The sequence below is a fragment of the Chrysemys picta genome, chromosome 1 (genome assembly GCF_011386835.1).
Source record: "Chrysemys picta bellii isolate R12L10 chromosome 1, ASM1138683v2, whole genome shotgun sequence".
NCBI lineage: Eukaryota > Metazoa > Chordata > Testudines > Emydidae > Chrysemys > Chrysemys picta.
In genome coordinates, this window is record NC_088791.1 from 11,817,541 (window position 1) to 11,841,833 (window position 24,293).

The 24,293-nt window shown below is 44.6% G+C and overlaps 1 protein-coding gene and 1 pseudogene across 5 annotated transcripts; both read left to right on the forward strand.

The window, feature by feature from the left end:
• Window positions 1-1,382: 1,382 nt before the first annotated feature.
• Window positions 1,383-21,940, forward strand: RBM17 (RNA binding motif protein 17). 5 transcript variants are annotated; one of them, XM_005291938.5, is made up of 12 exons: window positions 1,383-1,635; window positions 4,536-4,677; window positions 7,363-7,479; window positions 8,864-9,030; window positions 11,358-11,455; window positions 12,595-12,651; window positions 15,859-16,000; window positions 18,200-18,351; window positions 20,332-20,408; window positions 20,966-21,064; window positions 21,427-21,499; window positions 21,647-21,940. In XM_005291938.5, exons 2-12 carry the CDS (start codon window positions 4,555-4,557, stop codon window positions 21,748-21,750), a joined length of 1,209 nt encoding a protein of 402 aa, XP_005291995.1. In that variant the 5' UTR covers window positions 1,383-1,635; window positions 4,536-4,554; the 3' UTR covers window positions 21,751-21,940. The 5 variants fall into 5 exon arrangements, with proteins under 5 accessions (XP_005291995.1, XP_023962117.2, XP_008167782.4 ...); XM_024106349.3 differs by having other exon boundaries at window positions 1,435-1,709; XM_008169560.4 differs by lacking the exon at window positions 1,383-1,635 and adding an exon at window positions 2,422-3,325.
• On the forward strand, window positions 3,275-3,428 carry LOC112059742 (U1 spliceosomal RNA; annotated as a pseudogene).
• Window positions 21,941-24,293: the final 2,353 nt, after the last annotated feature.

The window sequence follows — 24,293 nt, forward strand, 5'->3', positions numbered from 1 at the left end:
GAGAAGGCTAGTGGAAGGGCTCTTATGCAACTCTCGCTAGCCCAGCTGCTAACTGGCTCCTTCACGTGGCCAGTTCACCAGGGGGTGGTTACAAAAATCAGGACAAAACAACCAACAGGGCTTGGGGGGGGGGGGGAAGGGATGTTTGCAGTATTGTCAACATCAAGGGATCAAAGATCATGATCTGTCCAGGACTCAGCAGCACTTCCACAGCCCCCCCTCACTGCCCTGAGACTTCTCTGCCCCCTTCTTTCCTTCTGCTGCCCTGGGACTTGGCAATACTTCCCTGTCTTTCCCCTGCCTCCTGCTGCTCCAGGACTTCTCTGTTACCGGACCCCCAGCAGTGCTGTCCTGGGAAGTGTGACCAAAGTGGGTCCTGGGCAGAGGACAATCCCCAGGCAGCAGGAGGCAGGGGAGAGGAGTCAGAGAAAAGCCGCTGTTGCTGCTGTGTGGGGGCAGCCCTGATCGTTGCGGGATCAGAGGAGCTTCTTGCATCATTGCGACAGTGGGGTCCCAAGATTCGCGAGCCAGTCATGAGAGTTGGCAATGCTGCCTTTGTGATTTCCTGGGACCCAGGGTTATGGTGGCAAGGCCTGTATGGCAGTGCTGGGTGACGTGATCCCTGTGTTTAGTGTAGGTAAGGTTTGGGAAGCCTGTTCCCTTTCGCTCTCACATGGGCTTCTCTTGCAGGGACATTAGCGAGACAAGGTGGGTGAGGTAATATCTTTTATTGCAGGGGTTCTCAACTTTTTTTTTTCTGAGCCCCCTTCTCCCATATGCTATAAAAACCCTACAGGGAGGGATAGCTCAGGGTTTGAGCATTGGTCTGTTAAACCCAGGGTTGTGAGTTCTATCCTCGAGAGGGCCACTTAGGGATCTAGGGCAAAATCAGTACTTGGTCCTGCTAGTGAAGGCAGGGGGCTGGACTCAATGACCTTTAAGGTCCGTTCTAGGAGATAGGCTATCTCCATTTTATATATATATATATATATATTACCACAAAAGTCAGGGCCAGTGTTAAGGGGTAGCAAGCAGGGAAATTGCCCAGCGCCCCACGGGGCACCGTGAAGCTGAGTTGCTCAGGCTTCAGCGCCAGCTCCAGGTGGTGGGGCCCAGGCTGCAGTCCTGCGCAGCTGGGTTTCAGCTTTCTGCTCTGGGCCCTAGCGAGTCTAATGCCGGCTATGCTTGGCGGCCCCCCTAAAACCTGCTCGCGGCCCCCCAGGGGACTTGAGAACCACTGTGTCACTGGATTAACTTCTTGCTGCAGGTGTGGGTTTCCCCTCTGCATGCAATATCAGGTTGCTGACTCTAGGGGTCAGCAGTGGGCCGGGGCCTTAGGCTGCGCTCTCTATGGCCATGCTACGTCATTTGTAGAACCCCGCCCCTAAGATACGAAGTTTGCGCAGGACTCTCCTCCTGCCCAGTTCTCGCAGAGCTGCCCGGCCGCCAGTTTTCCCCTTACGGAGTTTGCGTAACTCTTCCCTCGCTCCCCTGATGTCCTGCCGTACTGAGTTTACGCAGCTTGCGTACAGGGTGTGCGCAGTGGCCGAGTACGGTGCGGCCCGGGGCGCCGCACACTGCCACGGCCTTTCCCTGCCTCCGCGGCGGCGCTTCGCGGGCGGGGCTCTGCCTGGGGTGAGCGATCCCCGCGGCCCGGCGCTACGCGAGGCCCGGGCGTTAGGCCGCGCCGGGAGGCCCCATTTCCGGGGGTGAGGGGCAGGGCGTGAGCCCGGCCGGCGGGAATCCGGGGGGTGGTGGGGGGAGGTTCGGGGCTTCGTGGCGGGGGCATGGGGTAATTCCGGGGTTGAGGGGTAGATTGGGGGGCTCATGGGGGGGGGGGCTGGGCCAGCCATGGGGCTGTCGGGGGTAGGGGGGGAGGTTCATGGGGGGTGGGATAATTCAGGGGGTTATGGGGTAGCTTAGGGGGCTCATGAGGGGCAGCTTGTGGGCAGAGCGGGCGGTGCATGGGCGGCTGGGGCTGGGCCAGCCATGGGGCTGTCGGGGGTTGGGGGGGGAAGGTTCATGGGGGGGGGATAATTCAGGGGGTTATGGGGCAGCTTAGAGGATTCATGGGGGGCAGCTTGTGTGCAGATCGGGGGGTGCATGGGGGGCTGGGGCTGGGCCAGCCATGGGGCTGTCGGGGATAGAGGGGGAGGTTCATGGGGGGGGGATAATTCAGGGGGTTATGGGGTAGCTTAGAGGATTCATGGGGGGGCGGGCCAGCATGTGGGTTGTTGGGGGTAGATCGGGAGGGGTTGGGCTATATATGGGGGGAGCACTGGGCCCAGCCAGCTGGGGGGCTACATAGGAGGCTTGGAAGGGGGCCAGGGGCTGTCCGGCTTGAAGAGCTGCTCTGCCAGCAGCTCCCAGGGCCAGGCTGTTCTGGGGACCAGGGGGCTGGCCAGATCCAGGCAGCGGGGATCGTTGGCTGTAGGCCTGGGGGATGATGATTTGGGTGATGGCTGGGGTGGAACTGAATGGCAGAGTCACTGTAAGCTCATGCCACAGACTCAGGCATCGACCCAGGCCTCACCCCTCATGCATCTTACGCTGTGAGGGCCTTATATATAAGACTTCAGGGACTGGGACATTCTCAGCTCTGTTCAGGGGCTAGTGCCTATGGCCCTTCCCATCTAGGGTGACCAGATAGCAAGTATGAAAAAATCAGGACAGAGTGTGGGGAATAATAGGCACCTATATAAGAAAAATCCCCAAATATCAGGACTGTCCCTATAAAATCAGGACATCTGGTCACCCTATTCCCATCAGAACTGGGGTTTGTCACTCTCTCACTACTGGTGTTAAGTGTTATAGACTCCTCAGGCAGGGGTCACCCCTGGTTGTGTGTTTACATGTGGCCAAGTGATCCTGATACTGGCTTTGGGGGAGGGGGGGGGGGCTACTGCAGTATAAACAATAACAATAGCCCCAGCAAAAATTCACATCTGTTTCTATGCAGTGTGCTCTACCCCAGTTGACCATCTTATTTCTGTCCCAATGCAAGATTAAATCAGTTTTCTACATGCATTGAACTTTGTTACATGATCTTCGATTTACTGTATAATCACTGGTTTATTTGTTGTATATTTCAAAGTGTTCATGCATCGCCTCTAAGAGCACAGCGTTAAACATAAATTATGCTAATTACGCTTACAGTGAGTTGTATAACAATACCATCCCAATGTATTTGAATGATCAGATTGCTAGGAACAATGCATCAAAATTAACATGATGCTGAATAATGTTCAGTGAAGTTAATAAAGTTTTTGCACACATACTTACCTGGCAGAGGAGATACCATGATCATGAAGGTGGTTTTCTCAGGGTGAGGCTCATTCATTGAACTGGGGGTCTGCTGACCTCTGTGATTTCCCCAAATATAATTTATAATTTGTAGTAGTGGGGGACTGCATTCACACTTTCCGCTGGCTTTTTGGGGGACTTCGATAGGTGTAACATATCTTGAGGCAATATCTTGTTTTCTTTTCCTTTACAGTACTGCTCTGGGCCCTCCTACCGTCAGTCATCACATGACATAAATGTCACTTTGGTTTCAATCCTGCAGTTGGTTCCACACAGGAAAATCCTTGCTCCTGTGTCATTAGGGGTCCACTGCGTGGATCTGATTGCAGGATCAAGGCCTTAATAGTGAGAGGCCCATGACCAGAAGGTGTTACTGATGACAGTAGGCTGAGATCTCTTAATGCAGCGGGGGGTGATTGGCTGCAGGCCTGGGGGTGATGACTTTTGCCTGAATCCTTTTCAAATTCAGGTGTAACGTCACATGGAGAGTGTGTTTTTTTTCCTACGCTGTTAATGTTATGCAGTTTTATTGTCTATAATTTAAAAGCATTAGGGGGGCCTTTGTGTGCTACGGAAATATCAGGTGATATTTTGGCAAACATAATTAGTGTAGAAGGATGATGCAAAAAAGTTCTCAGGTGTAGCAGGAAGAGTTAAATTTAAAAATCTACATATATGCATAGATTTTAAGACATTATGATCATCTAGTGTGACCTGCATGATGCCCCGGGAACTCACCCAGTAGTTTCAGCATTAACCCCAGAGCTTCGCTTTCAACTGTGGCGTACGTTTTAAAAATACAGCTAGTCTTAATTTAAAAGTTTTATGTGATGGTGAATCCACCGCATCTGACACCACATATGTAATATTAGAAAATATCTAATATCACTGGATGCCTGGGTGACGTTTATGGAAGCACTACACAGCTTTTTGAATGGTAGCTTGTTTTATTGCCCTATGGTCTTTATGAGCGAGACAGACAGAGACACAAGTACCACTGTCTGAGAAAAAAAATTAGGGACTAATATGTTGCTATTTCTTCAGAATTTGCTCTTGTTTTGGAAAGGAAATTGTAGGTCTGTTGATGATCTTTGATATTTCTTTTAAAAAGAAAAAACCTCCTCCCCCAGCACCTGGGAGTCCAAATGTGTCCAAAATAATATTTAGTTAATTTTATAAATATTAGACATAAATAGTTATTAATTCAGCCTAACTTTTCTTTTGTCTGTTAGTTTTAAACAGAAGGGGAAAATGTCACTTTATGATGACCTGGGAGTGGAAACCAGCGATTCGAAAACAGAAGGCTGGTCCAAAAATTTCAAACTACTGCAGTCTCAGTTGCAGGTGAAGAAGGCGGCTCTCACTCAAGCAAAGGTACAGATATTGCTGCTCCTGATGGCTCAAGGTTGCTGGCCATTGGGAATGCTGTCTTTTTCAATTTTTCACCTGAAATGCTGGTCTCAGTAGGGTTTCGTTTGTACTGAGCACACTGCGGAGTGTACATTTCCCTAGCTGTACAGACTTTTGGATGCATTGTCAGGCTTTGTCCTTCTGTTGGTAGTGGGCGGCACTAATAGAATACTCTTGGGGGAATTCTGCGCCAAAAATTAAAAATTCTGCGCACAATATTTTAAAACTCTGCATATTTTTTGTCATAATACCGCAACATAATCAATCTGGCTTCAATATTTTGGTAACTTATTTAAACTGCAATACAGTGGGTGGAGAATGGGAGTGGGGAGCATTGGAGGAAATCACCAAACCCCTTCTGTCTAATAGTAATGTAGCTAGTATTGACCCTTTGCTTTTAGTTATTAGTCAACAAATATATGCAGCCATATGCTCAGTGTTACATCATAGGCAACTGAAGTGCAAGTGAGGACCGAGGACTCAAACTCACAATTTATACTGGCTACTGACCATCTCCAAAAAGGTCAGTAGCAAACAGTTCATGGAGCACATTTTGATAGGAAATTTTTTCAGTCCAAAAATTTAGACCAGTTCTAACCACTAAAGCACCATAAGTATTTATAAGGCCATACTGTCCTTTACAGTCAGACTCATTTACATCACTCTGGCAATGAAAAGGAGCCTTAAAATTTTTATACTCCTGGGGGAGTTCACTAAGAACAATGGGAACAATTCACTAAGCAGGCAGGCTGCTATGTTCTGCTCTGCCTGAGGGAACAGAGCCAGCCCCACACCTGCCTCTTCGAAAATACCCCAAAGCCCTGCCCCTCCATGCCGAGCATGCCGCAATAGCGAGTGAGAAGGACAGTGTCTCTCTCTCTCTCTCTTTCACGCACAACTGCCCACTCCTCCCCCCGTGGTGATTTACATCTCTACCTGCTGCTATGGGTGCCCAAACTGACCTGCCTGCACTGCATGACTGCTCTTGTGGCTTCCCTTTCCTTCCCCGTCAGAAGTCATTTTTCTGCAGGGAAGCAAAGAAATCTGCGGGGGCCATGAATTCTGCGCACATGCAGTGACACGGAATTCCCCCAGGAGTACACCGTAGAAGCAAGAACAAAGAGGTATAAGTTCTCTGAGACCCTTCGTGTAGAGTATAGCATAATCAATATATGCACAGCATGGCTGTGGGAGCTGCTCTCATTTCTTAAATAAATAATGGAGTTAAAGTGTTGACATGGAGCCCAAATTTAACCCTGAAGACATTAAATTAGGCACTTAAGAATTTTAAAAATAAGTGAATAGGCAAGACTGCTTCAGCCTGTGATGGGAAATTGGAGATGTTCAATATTTTGTGCTTCTTGGTATTTGGTTGCTGTTGACCAATTTGCATCATTTCTTGCTTATTATTTTAAAAGCCTCCAGAGGCTGTGGTGTGATTCCCGGTATTGCCAGTCAGGTCAGAAATTGCTGCTGAGAATATTTCCAGTCACTTAGAAGGTTGAAAGGGAGGCAGAGAAGGTATAAACTAATTCCTTCAGGGAAAACTAAGAAGCAAGTTTGTACCGAGCTGTCTTCTCTCTTAATATATTGCAACATGACATCATCATTGTCCTATTTCTTTTGTTGATGATGAATGAATGTATTTTTCATGTGCATCAATCACAGGCTGCTGCTGATGTCAAAGTCTCCATAGTTTCTGGTGCAAAGAAGATCAATTAGAAGAAGGAAAATTATAGTTAAACTTTTAAATAGTAAAATCCTTTGTTGGGGCTAAATCCTGTTTTCCGTTATCCTCGTGGAAATCAATGCAATTACTGCAGATTTATGCAGCTGTAATTGAGAGCAGAATTTAGTCCTTAATTTACAATGAGTTCTGTACAAATGAAACCTTAAATAATCTACAACTGATAGATGTGTTCTTTTAAAGCACCCCCCTTCTGTGTGGTTCTGAGTCACGATGCAGCAATCTCAGTCTGTCTTTCCTTGGATTCCCATCCTGCTATATATATATAATAATGTATTAATCCTGTTTTTAAAAAGTTCTATTTTCCTCATGGTGAAATGTGAAAAGCAACAGGACTTTCGTGTAAGAAAAAAACCTATTCTGCTGGTCTTATTCAGACAAAACTCTTCACTAAGGAGATCCTCTCAATTTGAAAGATATATTTTCAGTTCTAGACTTAGAAAACCAAACACACTTCCGGTCTGATCCTGCTCCCATTGAAGTTAATGGCAAAACTCCCATTGACTTCAGCGGGGTAGGATCAAGCCCTTTAAGAATAGTCATGGTTTATGCAGGATCTGTGTTCCTGTATAAGCTTTACAGCGGTAGTCAACAAACTCTAGCCATAGAGCTGTATTGTTACCCGTGGTGCTGGTGCATAAATAACATATGAAATGAACAATCACAACATCAAGCACTGTTAGAAATGCTGAGGAAGAACTATATGTTGGTAAAATGGAAGTGGTATGGTGAGTTTTGCATGGGGCAGAGACGCAGGATTGAGGCCTGAGACAATATTCATCCGTTTTTAAGCTTTCTTGAAATCAAGAAACATCTAGTTTAGGAATATGAAGTAAATACCCCTTTTTTAAAAAATGAATGTGTTGTCTTCTCCTGCTTTTTTTGTATTTTGATGCTTTCAGAGTCAGAGGACAAAACAAACGACAGTCCTTGCTCCAGTGATTGACCTGAAGCGAGGGAGCTCTTCTGATGACAGACAGATTGTAGACACACCACCTCATGTAGCTGCTGGCTTAAAGGTAAGGCTAGATCAGCTTGAAAACACAGCAGATTACATCTGATTCTGAATTCTCGTTTTCTTTCCCTGCCTTCTGTAGTAGTCTGCATTTTACTTATTAATTTACTTGTCCTACTGCTCTAAGCTGTTCTCCTTGCTTTTAGCCTCTCTTCTGTTCAGATTTATTTTCACTCATGAACATTCCAAATGTATGCAAACTTCTCCTGGTGCTACAGTCTGTAAATCTATAGATCACTGAGGGCTTGTCTACATGGGGGGGCTGGGGGAGGTTATGTGCTCTATAGGGGTGTGATTTCTAAAGTTCACTGATATGTTGCACAACAACTGGCCCATGTAAACCCTGTTGGTGCGCTTTAACATAGTACTGTTTGAAACAGTATAATGTTAAACCACAGTAAGGAACCTTTAGTGTGCACCAGGAGAGTATACACAGGCCAATTAATGTGCAACTCATCAGTGCACTTTAGAAATCATAGAGCGCATTACCTCACTGTGTAGACAAGCCCTTTGTGTTCTTAATTGAACTAAAAAGTATGTGTTTACGTAGCACCTTTCTTCTGAGGAGCTCAGGGCACTTTGCAAGCAACCCTGTGAGGTAGGTAGGTTGAAAAAAAAATTAAATTGTGACCCTGCCATGCTTGGAAGTGGTCTTTTATAACAAACAGAAGAAATCTAATGTTTGACCATTAAGTAAGAAAAACTATTAAGTGCTTGGTAATGGGTCAAGACAAACTTTCTTAATGAAGCTTTTTTGAAAGTTACCTGCTGCAAAGCAGATATTCCTTCCAGATGGAATAAAAATGGTTGAGGATGTCAGTCCATAATATACATCTCTACCCTGATATAACGCTGTCCTCGGGAGCCAAAAAACCTTACCGTGTTATACGTGAAACCGCGTTATATTGAACTTGCTTTGATCCGCCAGAGTGCGCAGCCCCGCCCCACCGGAGCACTGCTTTACCGTGTTATATCCGAATTCGTGTTCTATCAGGTCACGTTATATCGGGGTAGAGGTGTAGTAGCAGACAGATGAAAGAAACCTGTGAGCTTGCATCCAAGCATCCCTCACAGCCCTACGCATGCAGGTTATAGTTTCGGATAGAGAACTTATTGGGTATTAATGTGACCTTAGCTATGCTTGTTTGGCATCTCTCTGTGTTTGGAAGGGAGGGGGTGGGTTAGTTGTTCTCTGCACACAAAAATTTGAGAGGAAAATGACATAGGGTAAAATCTGGGCCCCATTGAAGTCAATGGCAAAACTCCCATTGACTTCAATCGTACTAGGATTTCACCTTCTTGTTGGTAGTGGTAAAAACAGCTGGCTGATTCCAACTGCTGCTCTCAGGTGGCTGATCACATTGATATTTATGCTTTTTCTGTGTAAGGATCCCGTACCTAGTGGGTTTTCTGCAGGAGATGTGCTGATTCCTTTGGCTGATGAATATGATCCTATGTTTCCCAATGATTATGAGAAAGTAGTAAAACGCCAGAGGGAGGAACGACAAAGACAGCGTGAGCTGGAGAGGCAAAAAGAGATTGAAGAAAGAGAAAAGTAAGACTTGAGTTTGGGTTTCTGCGATGGGACACTTTTTTTATTCAGCCTTCAGTTAAAAGAAGTTAATTGCATATTCATGGCTTCTTAAAGCATGAGAGAAAACATTCCTCGAGCCGGGTAAAAGCATTGATGTCATTAAAAAAAGCATTTACTCTACAGCTCTTTGGTTCCTGTAGGATAGTGTATTTTAAATTAGTAACTGATTAATCTTATTGGATAGCTGGCAGATGTTTCCCCTGCTATTTCAATACAAATTGAAAACATGTCCAGCTTTATTAGTAGGATTAATGGGCCAAATTCCTCCATGATGTGTGTCCTCTGTCGTCAGTGAAGTTACAAGAGGGATAACCTAGGTCCTACTTCTGCCAATTCCCTCCGCCTTTCTGGTCAAGTAGACTGCTTCCTCTTCTTTTAGTCGTGATCACCACCCTGCCAGTGAAAGAGGACTACCTGGGACTCTCTCTGAGGCCCTTTCATGCTGTTCCTTATTTGGCACAAAGGGTCACTGAAATCTGAATGAACCTTAAGGTAACTACACTCAGGCTGGAGGGGTAGTTTCCAGCTTGGTTAGATGTGCGCACACTAGCTTGGAGTGAGCTAGCATGCTAAAGGCAGGTGTGGCTGGACAGGTTAGCTATCGGAGTAAGTACTGAGGGTCCTGGGCAGGTTTGTACTCAGGGTAACTGGCTGCCCCTGCCTGTGCTGCCATGGCGATACTGTTATTTTTAGATACTATCTTGATCAAACCTAGCACATGTTCATCTACCCAAGCCGGAAATTATACCTCCAGCTGCAGAGTTAGATGTACCCTTACCTACAGCTTCGCCATGGATTGCCAGGGCTCCTTTTTATTTTTCTGTAAACCCAACAAAAGAGAGGAAAAAAATACATAATCAATGTTGATGGCTCTACAACAGTGGTGGGCAACCTGCGGGCCACATGCAGCCTGTCAGGGTAATCCGCTGGCGGACCGTGAGACAGTGTTTACATTGGCTGCCTGCAGCTCCCAGTGGCCGCGGTTCGCCATTCCCGGCCAGTGGGAGCTGCGGGAAGCGGCGCGGGCCCCAGGGACGTGCTGGCCGCCGCTTCCCGCAGCTCCCATTGGCCAGGAACGGCGAACCATGGCCACTGGGCGCTGCGGGCGGCCGTGCCTGCAGACGGTCAATGTAAACACTGTCTCGGGGGCCGCACGCGGCCTATCAGGTTAATCTGCTGGCGGGCCGTGCGCAGCTGGCGGGCCATGTGCGGCTGGCGGGCTGCAGGTTGCCCACCACAGCTCTACAACCTCAGGAAACAAACCATCTTCAAAAAATGATTTTATGTCATGAGATTTGAACATGAGATTACTCCTATAATGTGTTTCAATAACAAAGTCTGCACTAAGCATGTATGCATTGTTGCGGCAACACAAATATTTGTATGGTGCAGTCTCTAGAAAATATATTTGGGGATATTTGCTTTTTAATATAGTGAGTCTCTTGAGAGTATTGTTTGTCAGGTGCCTCAATGATACCTAACTGTGGGACCTCTATTCTTAACGAACCCTCTGTTAGCACAACTTTCATGGCTAGTGCTGGGGATGGGACGTTTTTCCCCTTTGTGTTTGAGGCTTGTAATGTCTTACGAATACCTACTTTTTTCTTTCTTAAAAGAACACAGGGCTGTCATGATCCCCATTTTAAGATTGTATTAAAGTACATGCAGATATTACATGACTTAAAACATGACCCTAAGGGCAAAACAAATATTTTTATTTTACTAATCTACGTTTTCACCAATTTGAGATTTATACATGGTGAATGTTTTGGTTCATTGAACCATTTTAATCTTCTTAATCTTTGACGTTCTTAATCTTTGTAGCAGAAAGCCAGTAATGCTGTAGGCATACTGTTCAAAACCAGACAATCAGCTATGGTCTTCTGTTACCTTCCTGGTAATTACATCCTGCATTTCTTCCATTGCAACCATCTAAATTTGAGGTTTGGTCTGCAAACAGATCCACCTGTGCGGATCTTCATTTCTGTGCATTCTCAATGACTAGATTTCAGTGTGAAAGTAAGTGTGAATATCTGTTGGAGGATTTGACCACATCTAATGTTTAAAAAATGATTTTTCTATAAAGGATGAAAGCAGAAAATGTGAAAACCGGAAAGAATCAATCAAAACAGGCAGTGTGCTTACAAGAGACATTTTAGCTGATAAAGCATCATATGAAATGCAGATTAGGAGCTAGTAATGTAATTCACACTGCAAACGTTTCTCTGAAATGTTAGTTCTTTTTTCACTTGATAGTTTCTTACCATAATTCCTATCCTAATTATTAGGAGACGTAAAGACCGGCATGAAGCCAGTGGGTTTTCAAGAAGACCAGATCCAGATTCTGATGAAGATGAAGATTATGAGAGAGAGAGGAGGAAAAGAAGTAAGAGGAGAATTGTCTAACTTTATGTCCTTGGGCAAATCAAATATTCTGCAGTCAGGTTCTTTCTGTTTTGCTGTAAACTATTCCTTCCTTCTCACCCAAAGAATCTAGTGACCATTGGCCTCCTATAATACATTTATTACGGAGTAGCTGTTGTAGAGTAGGCAACCACATTATTTTTTAGGGGTAAAAGAGACCTTTTTTGCCTGTGAAATTCCCTTTTAACATTAGTTTTTAGATACATGCATTAGAGATTTCTGAATGATGTAGGCTCCAGTGAACAGAGATGCATAAGCTCATTCTTGTAGTTTGATTTTAAAAGATTGAGCTTTGACTGCTCTTAGTGTGTGCAATCACTGCACCTCTCCTTATTTGAAAGCCCTTGGAGCCAAATAATAAAATGTGGCTCTGTGTGGATGGATATCTCTCTCAGTTCAGAGAAACTAAAAATCTGCTCTGAATTTCAGTAGCAGATTCACCGTTGGTAATACAGACCCACTTCTTTAGACCTTCATTTTTGAAACAGGGTTATGTTTAATAAAATGCTTTATGTTCTGTAATATATGTTTAGAACTACTTTGCCATTCACACTTCCCTGACTGGAAAAGGCCCTCTGTTTCTCACTCTTGTATTAATGTAATTGTCCTTGAGTACAGTATAATTTTTTAGTTGGCTTGATGAGCAAACAATCTTTGAGTTGAAGCTCCATTTTCATGCAGTCTTAACTGCTGCGATCTTCCCTGCTACAGCCTTCTGAAATCACGAGTATTGATTTTAAGGCAATTGTATTGCATAATGTGTATTGTTCACATCCCCGTAGCACATCGGCTTGGTACGATATGGTACCCTTTGATATATTAGAAATCTTAAGTTTGCAACAGTTTAACTATCATCACTAAGATTTCCAGAGTCAGAGGCGTTTTCCACCCCTTTGATGCTTGTTATTGGCAGCAAGCTATATAAAAATGTGGATGCAAAGGCCTTCAGCGAGCACCATGATTTCTTGTAGGAGTCCTGGGGATGAATGTTCGCACTTGGATTAATGTGTCCAGAAGAGTTTTGTTATCTCAAATGACAAAACACTTCATCTGCATGAATGTCTTACATTTCAATTATGTGACTTATAATTTCATTCACAGGCATGGGAGGTGCTGCCATCGCACCACCGACGTCTCTTGTTGAGAAGGACAAAGAACGTATGTATACCAAAATCAGTGGTTTGACCTTTACATTCTCTAAGCCTGGCAAAACAGTTTAAGTCCCTACTTCAACTTTCTGCTCAGCGAGGGACAGACCCTGCACAGGCCTGGCGGTCCCTGGCTGCAGTGGAACGGCTGCAGAGGGTAGGGGGACAGGATGCTAGGAACTTGAGCAGGGGATTTGCACCACCTGCATGCTTCAGAGCTGCAGTTCACAGGGGTTTCTTCTGTGAGGAGTGGGATAACTCTCTGCTCCATGATGGCATGGATTGTGACAGCCATTCACATGCTAGATAAAGGAGGAAGTGCAGCAAGTAGACCAGCCATGCGGCTGCAGAGCTGTTTCGCTCCATACTGGTGGGCAGGGGAGGATTTCTCCACCCTCTCCACACCCCTGAGTACTCTTGTACTTGTTCTGTTTCAAGGGTCTGTGTGTGGGGATGGGAGTTTATCCCTTGGGAGGTGAGGGCTGGGTAGTTCTCAGTGAGATTCGTTTTAAAGAAAAGATTGTAATGTGTGTATCAGGACACTTAAATCAAGGCGATTTAAATCACTAAGTGGAAAGCCTCAGTTTAGATCATCAATTTCAATCAACTTTTCCATTTTTATTTCAATTATTTTCTAAAGAGAGGTGCATTTTCGTTGGCTGATATAACCAGTAAAGCCTGTTGCTTTTCAATTAAATGGAGCCTTTGCATTACTTTTTGCTACCTGGGAAGATGCATTATAACGATATATCTTTATTTAAGCAATTATATAGCTTAATATTTTCTGATTCTTATTGTGTTAGAAAATAGGGAATGATACATTTCTTGTTTACTAGATAATTAACTCTTTGCTCCTGATTTACATCAAGCTGCATTAGGATGGTAACTAGAATTTAATTAAACACACAAAATAGCGCATAAAATTTACTTTTATTAAACCGTACAAGTCCTAAATATGGTACGTGACCTTTTGTGCCATATTTATAAAGCTTGACCTCACAGGTTAGAATCAATGGAAAAACATTTTTCTTTCTATAGAAAAGCAGCCTTTAACTCAGAATTTTTTATAGAAGCTTATGGATTCAGCCTATTCATTTTTATTTAAATGTTTTAAGAGATTCTGATAAGTTTAGGCCTTAACATATTTTGTACTAAATTCAGATTTCATTTCAAACAGGTTTATTTTTAAAAAGAAAAACTTATAATTTAAATAAAACAAAAAGCACACTCAAACTTTTTGACATTTGTTTTGTAGTTTTAGCTTTTAATTTAAAATCATTAACATCTCATTATGCATGTACAAGTATAAATGTGTTTATTTGTGAATATTTTATACATAAAGAACTCTTTCCCTTGGGAGTCCTGAAATGATTTATCAGAATAAGGTGGTGGCGGAGCGGAGGGAATTGAGATGTGTAAAGGTTGACAAAACTGAGGGCTTGTCTACACTACCTGCCGGATCGGCGGGCAGCGATCGATCCAGCAGGGGTCGATTTATCGCATCTAGTATAGACACGATAAATCGACTGCTGAGCGCGCTCCTGTTGACTCCAGTACTCCACCAGAACGAGAAGTGCAAGCAGAGTCGACGGGAGAGTGTCAGCTGTCAACTTACCGCAGTGAAGACAACGCTGTAAATAGATCTAAGTATGTTGACATCAGCTATGCTATTCACATAGCTGAAGTTGCGTATCTTAGATCGACCCCACGCGGTAGTGTAGACAAGCCCTAAGACTAAGTGGGGACATAACTGTCTGCAAATATTTTAAGGTTGTAAACACCAAAAACAAAGAGGAATTGTTTAGTTAAGAATTGTATAGTTAAGAGCAATTGGAGGCAGTCCAGGAAAGTTAAATATAGGCTGGAACTCAGAAAAAATAACCTAAGAGTGTGATCTCTTAAAGTGTGAAATGATCTCATAAGGGAATCAATGTAAGCCTTATTTCCTTATATCTAGACTGGACAAACGCTAAAAAAAAATTACTACAGGGAACGGTCTTGCATTTGGACAGTAGATGGACTGGATTATCTGAGTGAGGTCTCTTCTGTCTCAGCTTCTATGATTTCCCCGAACTGAAGTCTAACTTTTTGTTTGGGTATAATTAGTAATTAACAGAAGTAATCACTCTGAAATGAAATCGTAATATTAAATATGCAAACAAGCTCTCAAATTCACACTTGTCTGCCACTTTCCTTAGCACCACCCCAGTGTGACTTGATTTGTGAGACGGATCTGCTCATCTCACTTGGGAATCTGTTATTCCAAAGCTATCAACAGAAAAAGAGCCTTTCAACACACAGTTTTAAAGTTGCATCAGTTCTGTCTTAAGGAGTCATTCTTCCTATGCATAAGAGTACAGAGCACTCCTTTTAAGCCTCTTGTTACCAAATTGTGCATAACCCAGTCATTCCATAATTCAGTTTGTGATTAAAGAAAATTTAAGTTTGGGTTCCCTCTTTCCAGAGAATTTACTGTTGAGGAGACAAATCGCCTTAAGATGCAGTGGAGAATTGAAACAAACTAACAAAGGGCAGCTAAGTAGAGATAATAGAGCCCTTATTACCTGTAGAAACAAAGGGTACGTCCAGACTACCCGCCGATATGGCGGGTAGCGATTGATTTATCGGGGATCGCTATATCGCGTCTTGTCGAGACGCGATATAGCGATCCCCGAACGCGCTCCCTGTCGACTCCAGAACTCCACCGGAGCAAGCGGCGGTAGCGGAGTCAATGGGGGAGCCGCGGCCGTCGATCCCGCGCCGTGAGGACGGGAGGTAAGTCGGAATAAGATACGTCGACTTCAGCTACGGTATTCCCGTAGCTGAAGTTGCGGATCTTACATCGACACCCCCCACAGTGTAGACCAGGCCAAAAAATCAGTGTAAGATGCCATACAAATATATCCCCAAACACTTCAGAGGTTAAACCTAGTTACAGAGAGAATTAATAGTGGAGAGGAGACATAGTAAGTTGTATGAGCAAGGAAAACAAAGGGCCTGATTCTCCTTTACGCTAAGACCGCGTTGTCTTACTCTGGCAGTATAAAGGACCTTAGAGGTAGTGTAAATATAATTTGCCTGTTAAGAGGCCTCAGTGTACATGAGAGAGAGGCCCATGATGCTATTAGATGAGATTTGAAAATGGTGGGAGGTGATGACATATATAGTTCATCAAATGTATTTTGACCAACCAGTAAATGTTTCATGTTTCTTCCAGCTGTACCATCTTTTCCATTTGAAGAGGAGTCAAGACCTCGTGCACCATCTGCCAAAGCAGCTATTCCTCCCCCGGTATATGATGAGCCAGAAAGACCGCGGTCCCCAACCGGGCCTAGTAATTCTTTCCTTGCTAACATGGGGTAAATATCATTCACAAGTTAACATTTCATGAGAAGTGCCTCGCGGGGGGGAGAGGATGAAAGTTAAAAATGTTGTGTCGGTGTTGAGAAGAACACACCGTCTTTGCATGTATATTCTTCACTGTAATAACTTAATCTGAATGCATACATGCCCACCCAGCAGGACGTGGAGTACACAATGGTTTTGTGTGAATTGGGCCAATGAGTTTGAGGAGGAATGGCCAGTTTTTAGTGAGTTCTGGAGCCCTCTCCCGTATAAAGGTGTATGGTTTGCCCATGCCAAGCTGGTGTGGCCAATTTGTAAGTACGTATGGCTAGTTCAAGACCCCGAATGCTTTTTCCTGCTTTTGTCAGAGGTGTGTTGTGTGTAACCTTGAGCAAATCACTGACTTGTTTTCAGAGGCATTGAGCATCTCAACTCTGTTTGAAGTTAGTGGCAGCTGTGGGTGCCACACCCTTACCCACTCTGTGCCTCCCTTTACTCTTCTGTAAAAATGCTTATAATTCCACCTAGGGGAATATAGCAAGGCTTAATTAATGTTTATAAAGTGCTTGGAGACCTCAGCTGAAAGGTGTAATATTTATTTGTGATAACTATGGTTATATTAAACTCTACACATGTTAATTTTTGTGTAACTGCAGGATAATTACAGTACTAGCACTCACAAGAGTCACAGCCAAGAAAGTGTACAAGTATTTTATAGGTTTCAGAGTGTTAGTCTATATTAGCAAAAACAAAGAGGAGTCCTTATGGCACCTTAGAGACTAACAAATTTATTTGGGCATAAGCTTTCGTGGGCTAAAACCCCTTGGGCTTATGCCCAAATAAATATGTTAGTCTCTAAGGTGCCACAAGTATTTTATAGAATACTTATAGCTCACTTTTTCTATATTTATATACTTGGTTTCTTATGCAGTTTTTCTAATAAGGTTTTTTCATACCATCTGAAAAAGGATTTCCCCAATCTATTGAGTCAGACCTACTTATTTTATCTGGTTAGGATTGTCTGGAGACCTTATCTTGAATCAGTGATCTGGAGCTACCAAGTACTTTTAATGTACTATATTGGTATTTGACTGTATTGTGTATTTGAGAAATAGCTAAATGGTCACTGATCTTTCATTTCTCTTTATAATCTTTCATTCCTATCAAGTAAAAAAAAAAATCTTTTCAGAGAGTGGGATCTTTATACTATGGTACAGTATAAACTTCTGTAGTCTTGTAAGGCCTGTCACATCTTGACCCATCCATTCATGATCTGCAAATGAAATGTTTTAAAGACATAACACAAGTTGTGTTTTGAAAAGGCCCATACTTGTTTGGTTGTGTAGCGAACTGTTGACTCACAATTTCTTTCATGGAAAATTAAAAGGTGGAAAAATCAAGACCAAATACAAGGAAATACTTTTTCATACAACATGTAATTAAACAGTGGAACTCATTGCCACAGGATGTCATTAAGACAAAGAACAAGATTCAGAAAGGGGTTGGACATTAATGGGTATTGAGAATATCCTGAGTTGTCCTTATGATAATAGTTTTGTGAAAGGGCTATTGAGCTTCAGGACCTAAGCCTATCTGTGACCTAATATGGGGGACAGATTGCCCCACATCTGCTACTGTGGAGTTCTTATGTTTTCCTCTGAAGCGTCTCATGGTGGGCACTGTCAGAGACAAGATACTGGAGTAGCTGGTCCTTGAGTCTGATCCATGCTGGCAGTTCTTGTGGTCCTATGGAATCTGTGACACTGATGTTCGTTGCTAATGAAAATCATGCTATACCTAACAAATGTGAGCAGTTTTATTCAGTGATTGAAGTGTCTGTGTCCCTATCTGTAATACGGGGATGATAATAATTAGTCAGCTTTGTAAAGTGCTGTCAATTTGTAGGTGTTATAAGCTCCTATATAAGTTCTTATAGTCGATCTGCATGTAATAAGATTTTAGGGGTTAGACTATTTTCTATGTTCTCTTAAATATTATGGCAACACTAAACTAAGACATGGGTTGTAAGCTCCTTGGCAGAGCAGCTGTAGATACCATCTGCACACAACAGTTGGTATTGCGTGGCGGTTTCTGGAACTTGCTTATCGCAAGGGCCTATGCTGAGTTCCTTGAGCACTAAGATGAAATGTGTTGACAGTGCTGCTTAAGAAATGAAATGAGTGGTTGACAACCAGTCCTTTCTCTCTCAACAGAGGCACCGTCGCTCATAAAATCATGCAGAAGTATGGTTTCCGAGAGGGCCAAGGACTGGGGAAGCACGAACAAGGCCTAAGCACAGCACTGTCAGTAGAGAAAACAAGCAAGAGAGGTGGAAAGATCATTGTTGGTGATGCTGCAGATAAAGGTAACTGGATTCCATTCCGTTGGAAGTGGGAAGCTGTTCACCTTGACGGTTTCTGAGAAGGGAACAGGAGTGGAATTAGGGGTCGGTCTCGGTGGCTTTTCTTGTTTTGTTTACCCTGTATCTTTGTACACAACGTCGACGAGTTGTGGAACATTGACGACTGGTGACAGTTTTCTTTGTGGACGTTGAAGAATTTAAGTGTTAACAATTGCGCTGGGCCCTACTGCTTTAAATGTTCAGCTCTTCATCCTCTTCCCCACCACCCTCTCCAGCTCCATCCTGTGCCTTTCCTCGGTGTGGTCAGGCACCTCCCCTCCCCCCATTTCATCTCCCTGTTAAAATGTGCTCCCTGCACAAGCAGGTTTCCTTCTCAGCAGGCACCTTTGATGCAGCCCTCTTGTTCGCTGCTGCTTTCCAGCCCAAAGCTCAGGTCAAGAGGGGAGCTCCCTGTGAGCACAGCCCAAGCAGAGGAGGGGTGCCAGGGGTGGAGTGAGTTGGGACACAATCCATGTAAAAGTCATCCTCCTCTCTACTGTAACAGCCTCACTTAATGGCCCTTCAAACCAGCCATCTTCCAGGTTATCACCACTGGGAAATTAAGAGGTAAATGTAACGTGCAAAGGCTACTGCACATTTGTAAATGCTGGTTTTTGTTCTGATTTCCTTCTCCTTCAGTTGTTTCCTGGTAACACTTTATAGCAGGGGTGGGCAAACTTTTTGGCCTGAGGGCCACATTGGGGTTCTGAAACTGTATGGAGGAATGGGTAGGGAAGACTGTGCCTCCCCAAACAGCCTGGCCCCTGCCCCCTATCCGCCCCCTCCCACTTCCTGCCCCACTCAGAACCCCTGACCCATCCAACCCCCCCACTCCTTGTCCCCTGACCGACGCCTCCTGGAACCCCCGCCCCCAACTGCCCCCCGGGACCCTACCCCCTTTCCAAGCCGCCCGCCCCTGCTCCCTGTCCCCTCCCGGGATCCCCCGCATCTAACTGTCCCCCCGGACTCCACCCCCTATCCAACCCCCCCTGTTCCTTGTCCCCTGACCGCCCCCTCCAGGGACCCCCCACCCCGGACCCCACCCTCTATCCAACCCCCCGTGCTCCGTGTCCCCTGATGCCCCAACCCCTATCCACACCCCCGCCCCCTGGGACTCCCATGCCTATCCAACCCCCCCTGTTCCTTGTCCCCTGACCGCCCCCTCCAGGGACCCCCCGCCCCACCCCCACCCCAGACCCCACCCTCTATCCAACCCCCCGTGCTCCGTGTCCCCTGATGCCCCAACCCCTATCCACACCCCCGCCCCCTGGGACTCCCATGCCTATCCAACCCCCACTGTTCCCCATCCCCTGACTGCCCCCTGGAACCTCCTGCCCCTTACCCAACCCCCCACTCCCTGCCCCTTTACCATGCCACTCAGAGCAGCAGGACTGGCAGCCACACTGCCCGGCCGGAGCCAGCCATGCTGCCGCGCTGCTCAGCAGGAACTTGCAGCCTCACTGCCCAGAGTGCTGGTGGCACGACAAGCTGAGGCTGCGGGGGACAGGCTGGGGGCTAGCCTCCCCGGCCAGGAGCTCAAGGGCCGGGTAGGACGGTCCCGCGAGTATGCCCACCTCTGCTTTATAGTCATGGTTGAAATCATGCTTTCCGAGCAGAGTCCCCTGATCTGAAGTCTGGTGAACCTTAGAAAATCTGGTATCTGTTAAAATTGACTGAGGATTATTGGCAAATATATTGCCTGTATTTCAGCTTGGTATTCGTGCTGTCATAGTGATCATAGTGATAGCCTGTTAAAACAGAGCCAATTGTTCTAGTAATTACAAGTAGCCATGAAGTGACTTGGTTCAGTGAAAGGCTGTTACTCAGAGACTACATTTAGTGGTTTGTAACTGAATGCGGCTATTGGAACAGTTCAATGTAGGCCCCCCACTGAACATGTTTTAAATTTTTTTTAACATGTACCATGACTTACTCTCTTTATAGTCGATGCATCCAAGAAATCCGATTCGAATCCATTAACAGAGATACTAAAGTGCCCAACGAAAGTGGTCTTACTAAGGGTGAGTCAGGAGGACATTTAACTTCACATCTTGTAATATATACTGTGTGTTTCAATTTTAGTGCTCAAACCCCTTTCTCCTGTTATAAAAGCTCCATGAGATGCAAACTTCTTTTTCCCCCCCATGGTGCACTCTGGTATCATTCTTGTCCTGTTGTGTTGTTGGAAAACACCTGACAGTTGCCTTAATACCTGTGATTATTAGTCTTGATGTGTCTAGTGTGGGGACTGAAGAGAAGTTTTATTTTTTTGCCGTTTCAGAGTACATTGAAAGTACAAAGTTTTGTTCAATAACTTGTGATAACGCAGTTGATCTGTGCTGTATTAACTAGTTAACGTGACTTTGGGCCATACAAAGGAAACAGTAACTCAAGGAATAGCGTATTAGTGCCAGGGAGTTGACTGGCACCATATGATGATAGAATGGGTGGCCTATGATTTGATGAACTGACACTTAAAACTCATTCATAGTTTCACTATAATGCTCCCCCTGGTGGCAGGATGCACCCTTTGTGTAGCATCCATCTGTTGAATTGGTTTTCCTCCGTTTACTTACAGAACATGGTAGGTGCTGGAGAGGTTGATGAAGATCTAGAAGGTGAAACTAAAGAAGAATGTGAAAAATATGGCAAGGTTGGGAAATGTGTCATCTTTGAGGTAGGAATTAATTTACCTCTTTCTCCACCACATCTATAAAGGCGTAACTCTTCAGATCAGGAAGTAGGCAAAAACTCTGAGCTGGGAGTGCTCGGGGCTGTTTGGTTCTTGCTGCGATAGCCACGCCTTGTACATCAAGTTATTGTAAAGTTTGGCATCTAGCAGTGTATGGCTATAGACCTGAACCAGTGAACAGCCTTTCCCCATAGAGAAGTGGGACTCAGCCTTGGTAGCTCTGAGCACCACACTCGATGGGACCACACCTGGTGGCTGTATGTTTTTAATCCTACCTGCTTTTCCTATAAAGCCCAACAGTTCATAGCTATATTTTGACCATTCTGATCAACTGTCTCTTTTGTCAGATTCCTGGTGCCCCTGATGATGAAGCAGTGAGAATATTTTTAGAGTTTGAGAGGGTCGAATCAGCAATTAAAGGTCAGAGATTGCACTAGAATTCCCTGTTAATTTCCAAAAATTGATTTTTAAAAATAGTTGTATATTTTTTTAAGCAGAACTGTGTTTAGCTTGAGAATTGCTTACCTTACTCGGTGTTTCATGACCTGTTTTTGGCTTGGATTCCAGCTGTGGTGGATCTGAATGGAAGATACTTTGGTGGACGAGTGGTGAAGGCTTGTTTCTACAACCTGGATAAGTTCAGAGTACTGGACCTGGCAGAGCTAGTCTGATTTAAGGACCTTTAGGTCAGGTTGTCACCGTGCCAGCGATTGTGTTTTCAGCTGGAGGCTGGGAGTAGAGAGAAGACGGCAGCATTCCTAGCAAACTGGAAACAAGCCCCCTCGAATGGATTTTTTACATTCATTGTGACTGACGCTTATTTTGTTCTGTTTTTTAAGTATAAATCCTTTGAAAGATTCACATCTGTGTGTTTTGATTGCACAAGTTCTGTTTACTGGTCTGGAATCCTGTGTTTTGTAGCTTTCAATGAATTGCACTCTCTTGAAACCCACCGCTGCGGAGCTGTGTTCTTTTTCTGGTTTCCTTGTTCTAGTGCTGCAGTATGGAGCGCGTCATGTGACATCTGCTATGAGCAGCAGGCTTTGGAAAAGAACTGTGGGCTGGGATATTTTTCTTTTCTGGTGCTTCATGGCAGAATCTCTACTCAGCTCATAAACCTCCAGTTTCCCCAATCCAAAGTAATTTGGGAACTCCGGACAGGCAGCAGCTTCTCTGTTCTCTTCTGACTCATTAAGGACTTGTTTTAGGGGAAATCTTTTGCATACCAGAATGCAAATAAAAGTACCAAGAAAAGAATTGAAATTCTTATTCCTCCCCCGAACCTAGACAAAACACATAAATTAAACCCATGAGAACTGGGAGAGAGAACTTTATGCAACTAGCCATCCAGAGCTGGAGACCTATGTATGAGCCCCAGTTTACATTTGGTTTGAAGGTCTCCAAGTGGACGCTTCATCAAATCGCCATGCTATCGGGTATTGTTGGCTGTCTTTGCTTGACTGGTCCAGGACTGATATATTAGGAGAGTTACAGGTCAGTAGTGAGGGGCGTGTAAAGCTAGGGGGAGCTGTCGTCTTCATGCTTGGTTCTAGCCAGAGTCATCTGTGTTTTCACTTCCGCTGAACACCAAATCTGTCCACTAATTGTCTTTTTTAAAGTGGCATGGTTATGGCACTTGTAGCTCTGTTTAAGTCTCATTAGATCTATTCAACATTTTTTAAGGGCCGAGCATTTGAACTCCTCTTGAAATATTGCGTGAGCTGTACCAGTATGTTGAAAAAAATCCATTTATAAGAATCCAAAAGACTGTGAAGAGTTGGATACAAAGAACCCTAAAACTGTTCTGTCTCACATTGACTTGTACATGACAGCTTACTCCAGTGTTTTGTGAAATAACTAATGCCTTGGGCTTGGGGCACTGTGTGTGAGTGTGAGTGGGGGGGGAAGAGGGCGCCCTGGATCTCTCACCCAACTTGGTTCACAGTAAAAGTGCCACAAGAATCATACAAAGGTTTAAAATGGATACCAGCCTCAAGAGCCTTTTAGCTTGCTGGATGGTGAGATACTTGGATGTCTTTCCCCCCATATATAAATGTATTTTTATGGGTGTAGGCCAGTAGTTGATCAGTGCAGTGAATATCTTATGTCACTGCATTTTTATCAGCTGATCCCTTAAAAACCAAACACCTTGATCTTGCTGGTTTTTGCTTATGATATTTTTGTCTATTTACTTTCCAGCAATTTCTGTATGACCCTTTGTGTCCTGATTTACAAGCTTTAAAAAAAAAAAAAAAAAAAAACGTGTAGTCTACCTAGTGTGTCTGCTTCTTCGCTGTTTTAAATGCAGCTTTTTCTGTCCTTCACGACCTAACCGCCAAATCAGTTACCTGCACATTGTGTTTTGGACTGTTAAGCACACAGTCTTTTGGTGGCGATGGTTGGGATCTGCTCTTACAAAACCTTGACTACAGACATTAAGGAATTATTCCTGAATGAGCAGCAGCATGGCCTATGGATAAAGCACAGGATTGGGGGCACGGGATCCAGGTTCTATTTTCAGCTCTGCGATCGATTTGCTTTGTGACCTAGAACAACCTCTTTGGGTTTTAGGTTTCCCATGTTTAAGATGAGGAAATGCCTGTAATAAGGATGAGGCTTAACTTGTTTGTAAAAGTCAGATCATTCGAACGAAGGCACTGTTGAAATACCCTGCCCTGAGCATCCCAATCTACTGAAGCCTGCCCTAAAATGTCCTTTAAGCTGTGTCACTTATTAATGGCACTTGCTTCATCAAATATGGATGCCCTAATTTACTGCCTTTAAACATTTCCTGAGTGAAGGGGTGCGGCCTGTGTTTGTGACCAGCTATTGGTGTCCAAGAAACAAAACTTTAAAATTACTCTTCCTGTGAGTGTCAGAATGACCATCCACTGGTCAGGGCATCCACCTGGGAAATGGAAGACCCCAGCTGCGGTCCCCCCTGCTCCAGTCACTCATTGATCCACAGTGGAACAGGTTCAACAGGAGAAAGCGAGAGAGCGCCACATCAGACTGTCCCACAGCTCAGTGGTTAGAGCACGGTCCTGAGAGGTGGGTGGTCTCTGTCCAAATCCTTTGGGGGAATTGAACCTGGGTCTCCCACATCCCAGGTGAGTGCTCTAACCACTGGGCTAAAAGTTATAGGTGGACACTGGCACCCCGTTCTGTTTTGTGTGGAGTGAGACAGGTGATTAATTCATTCCTTGGGTGCTGG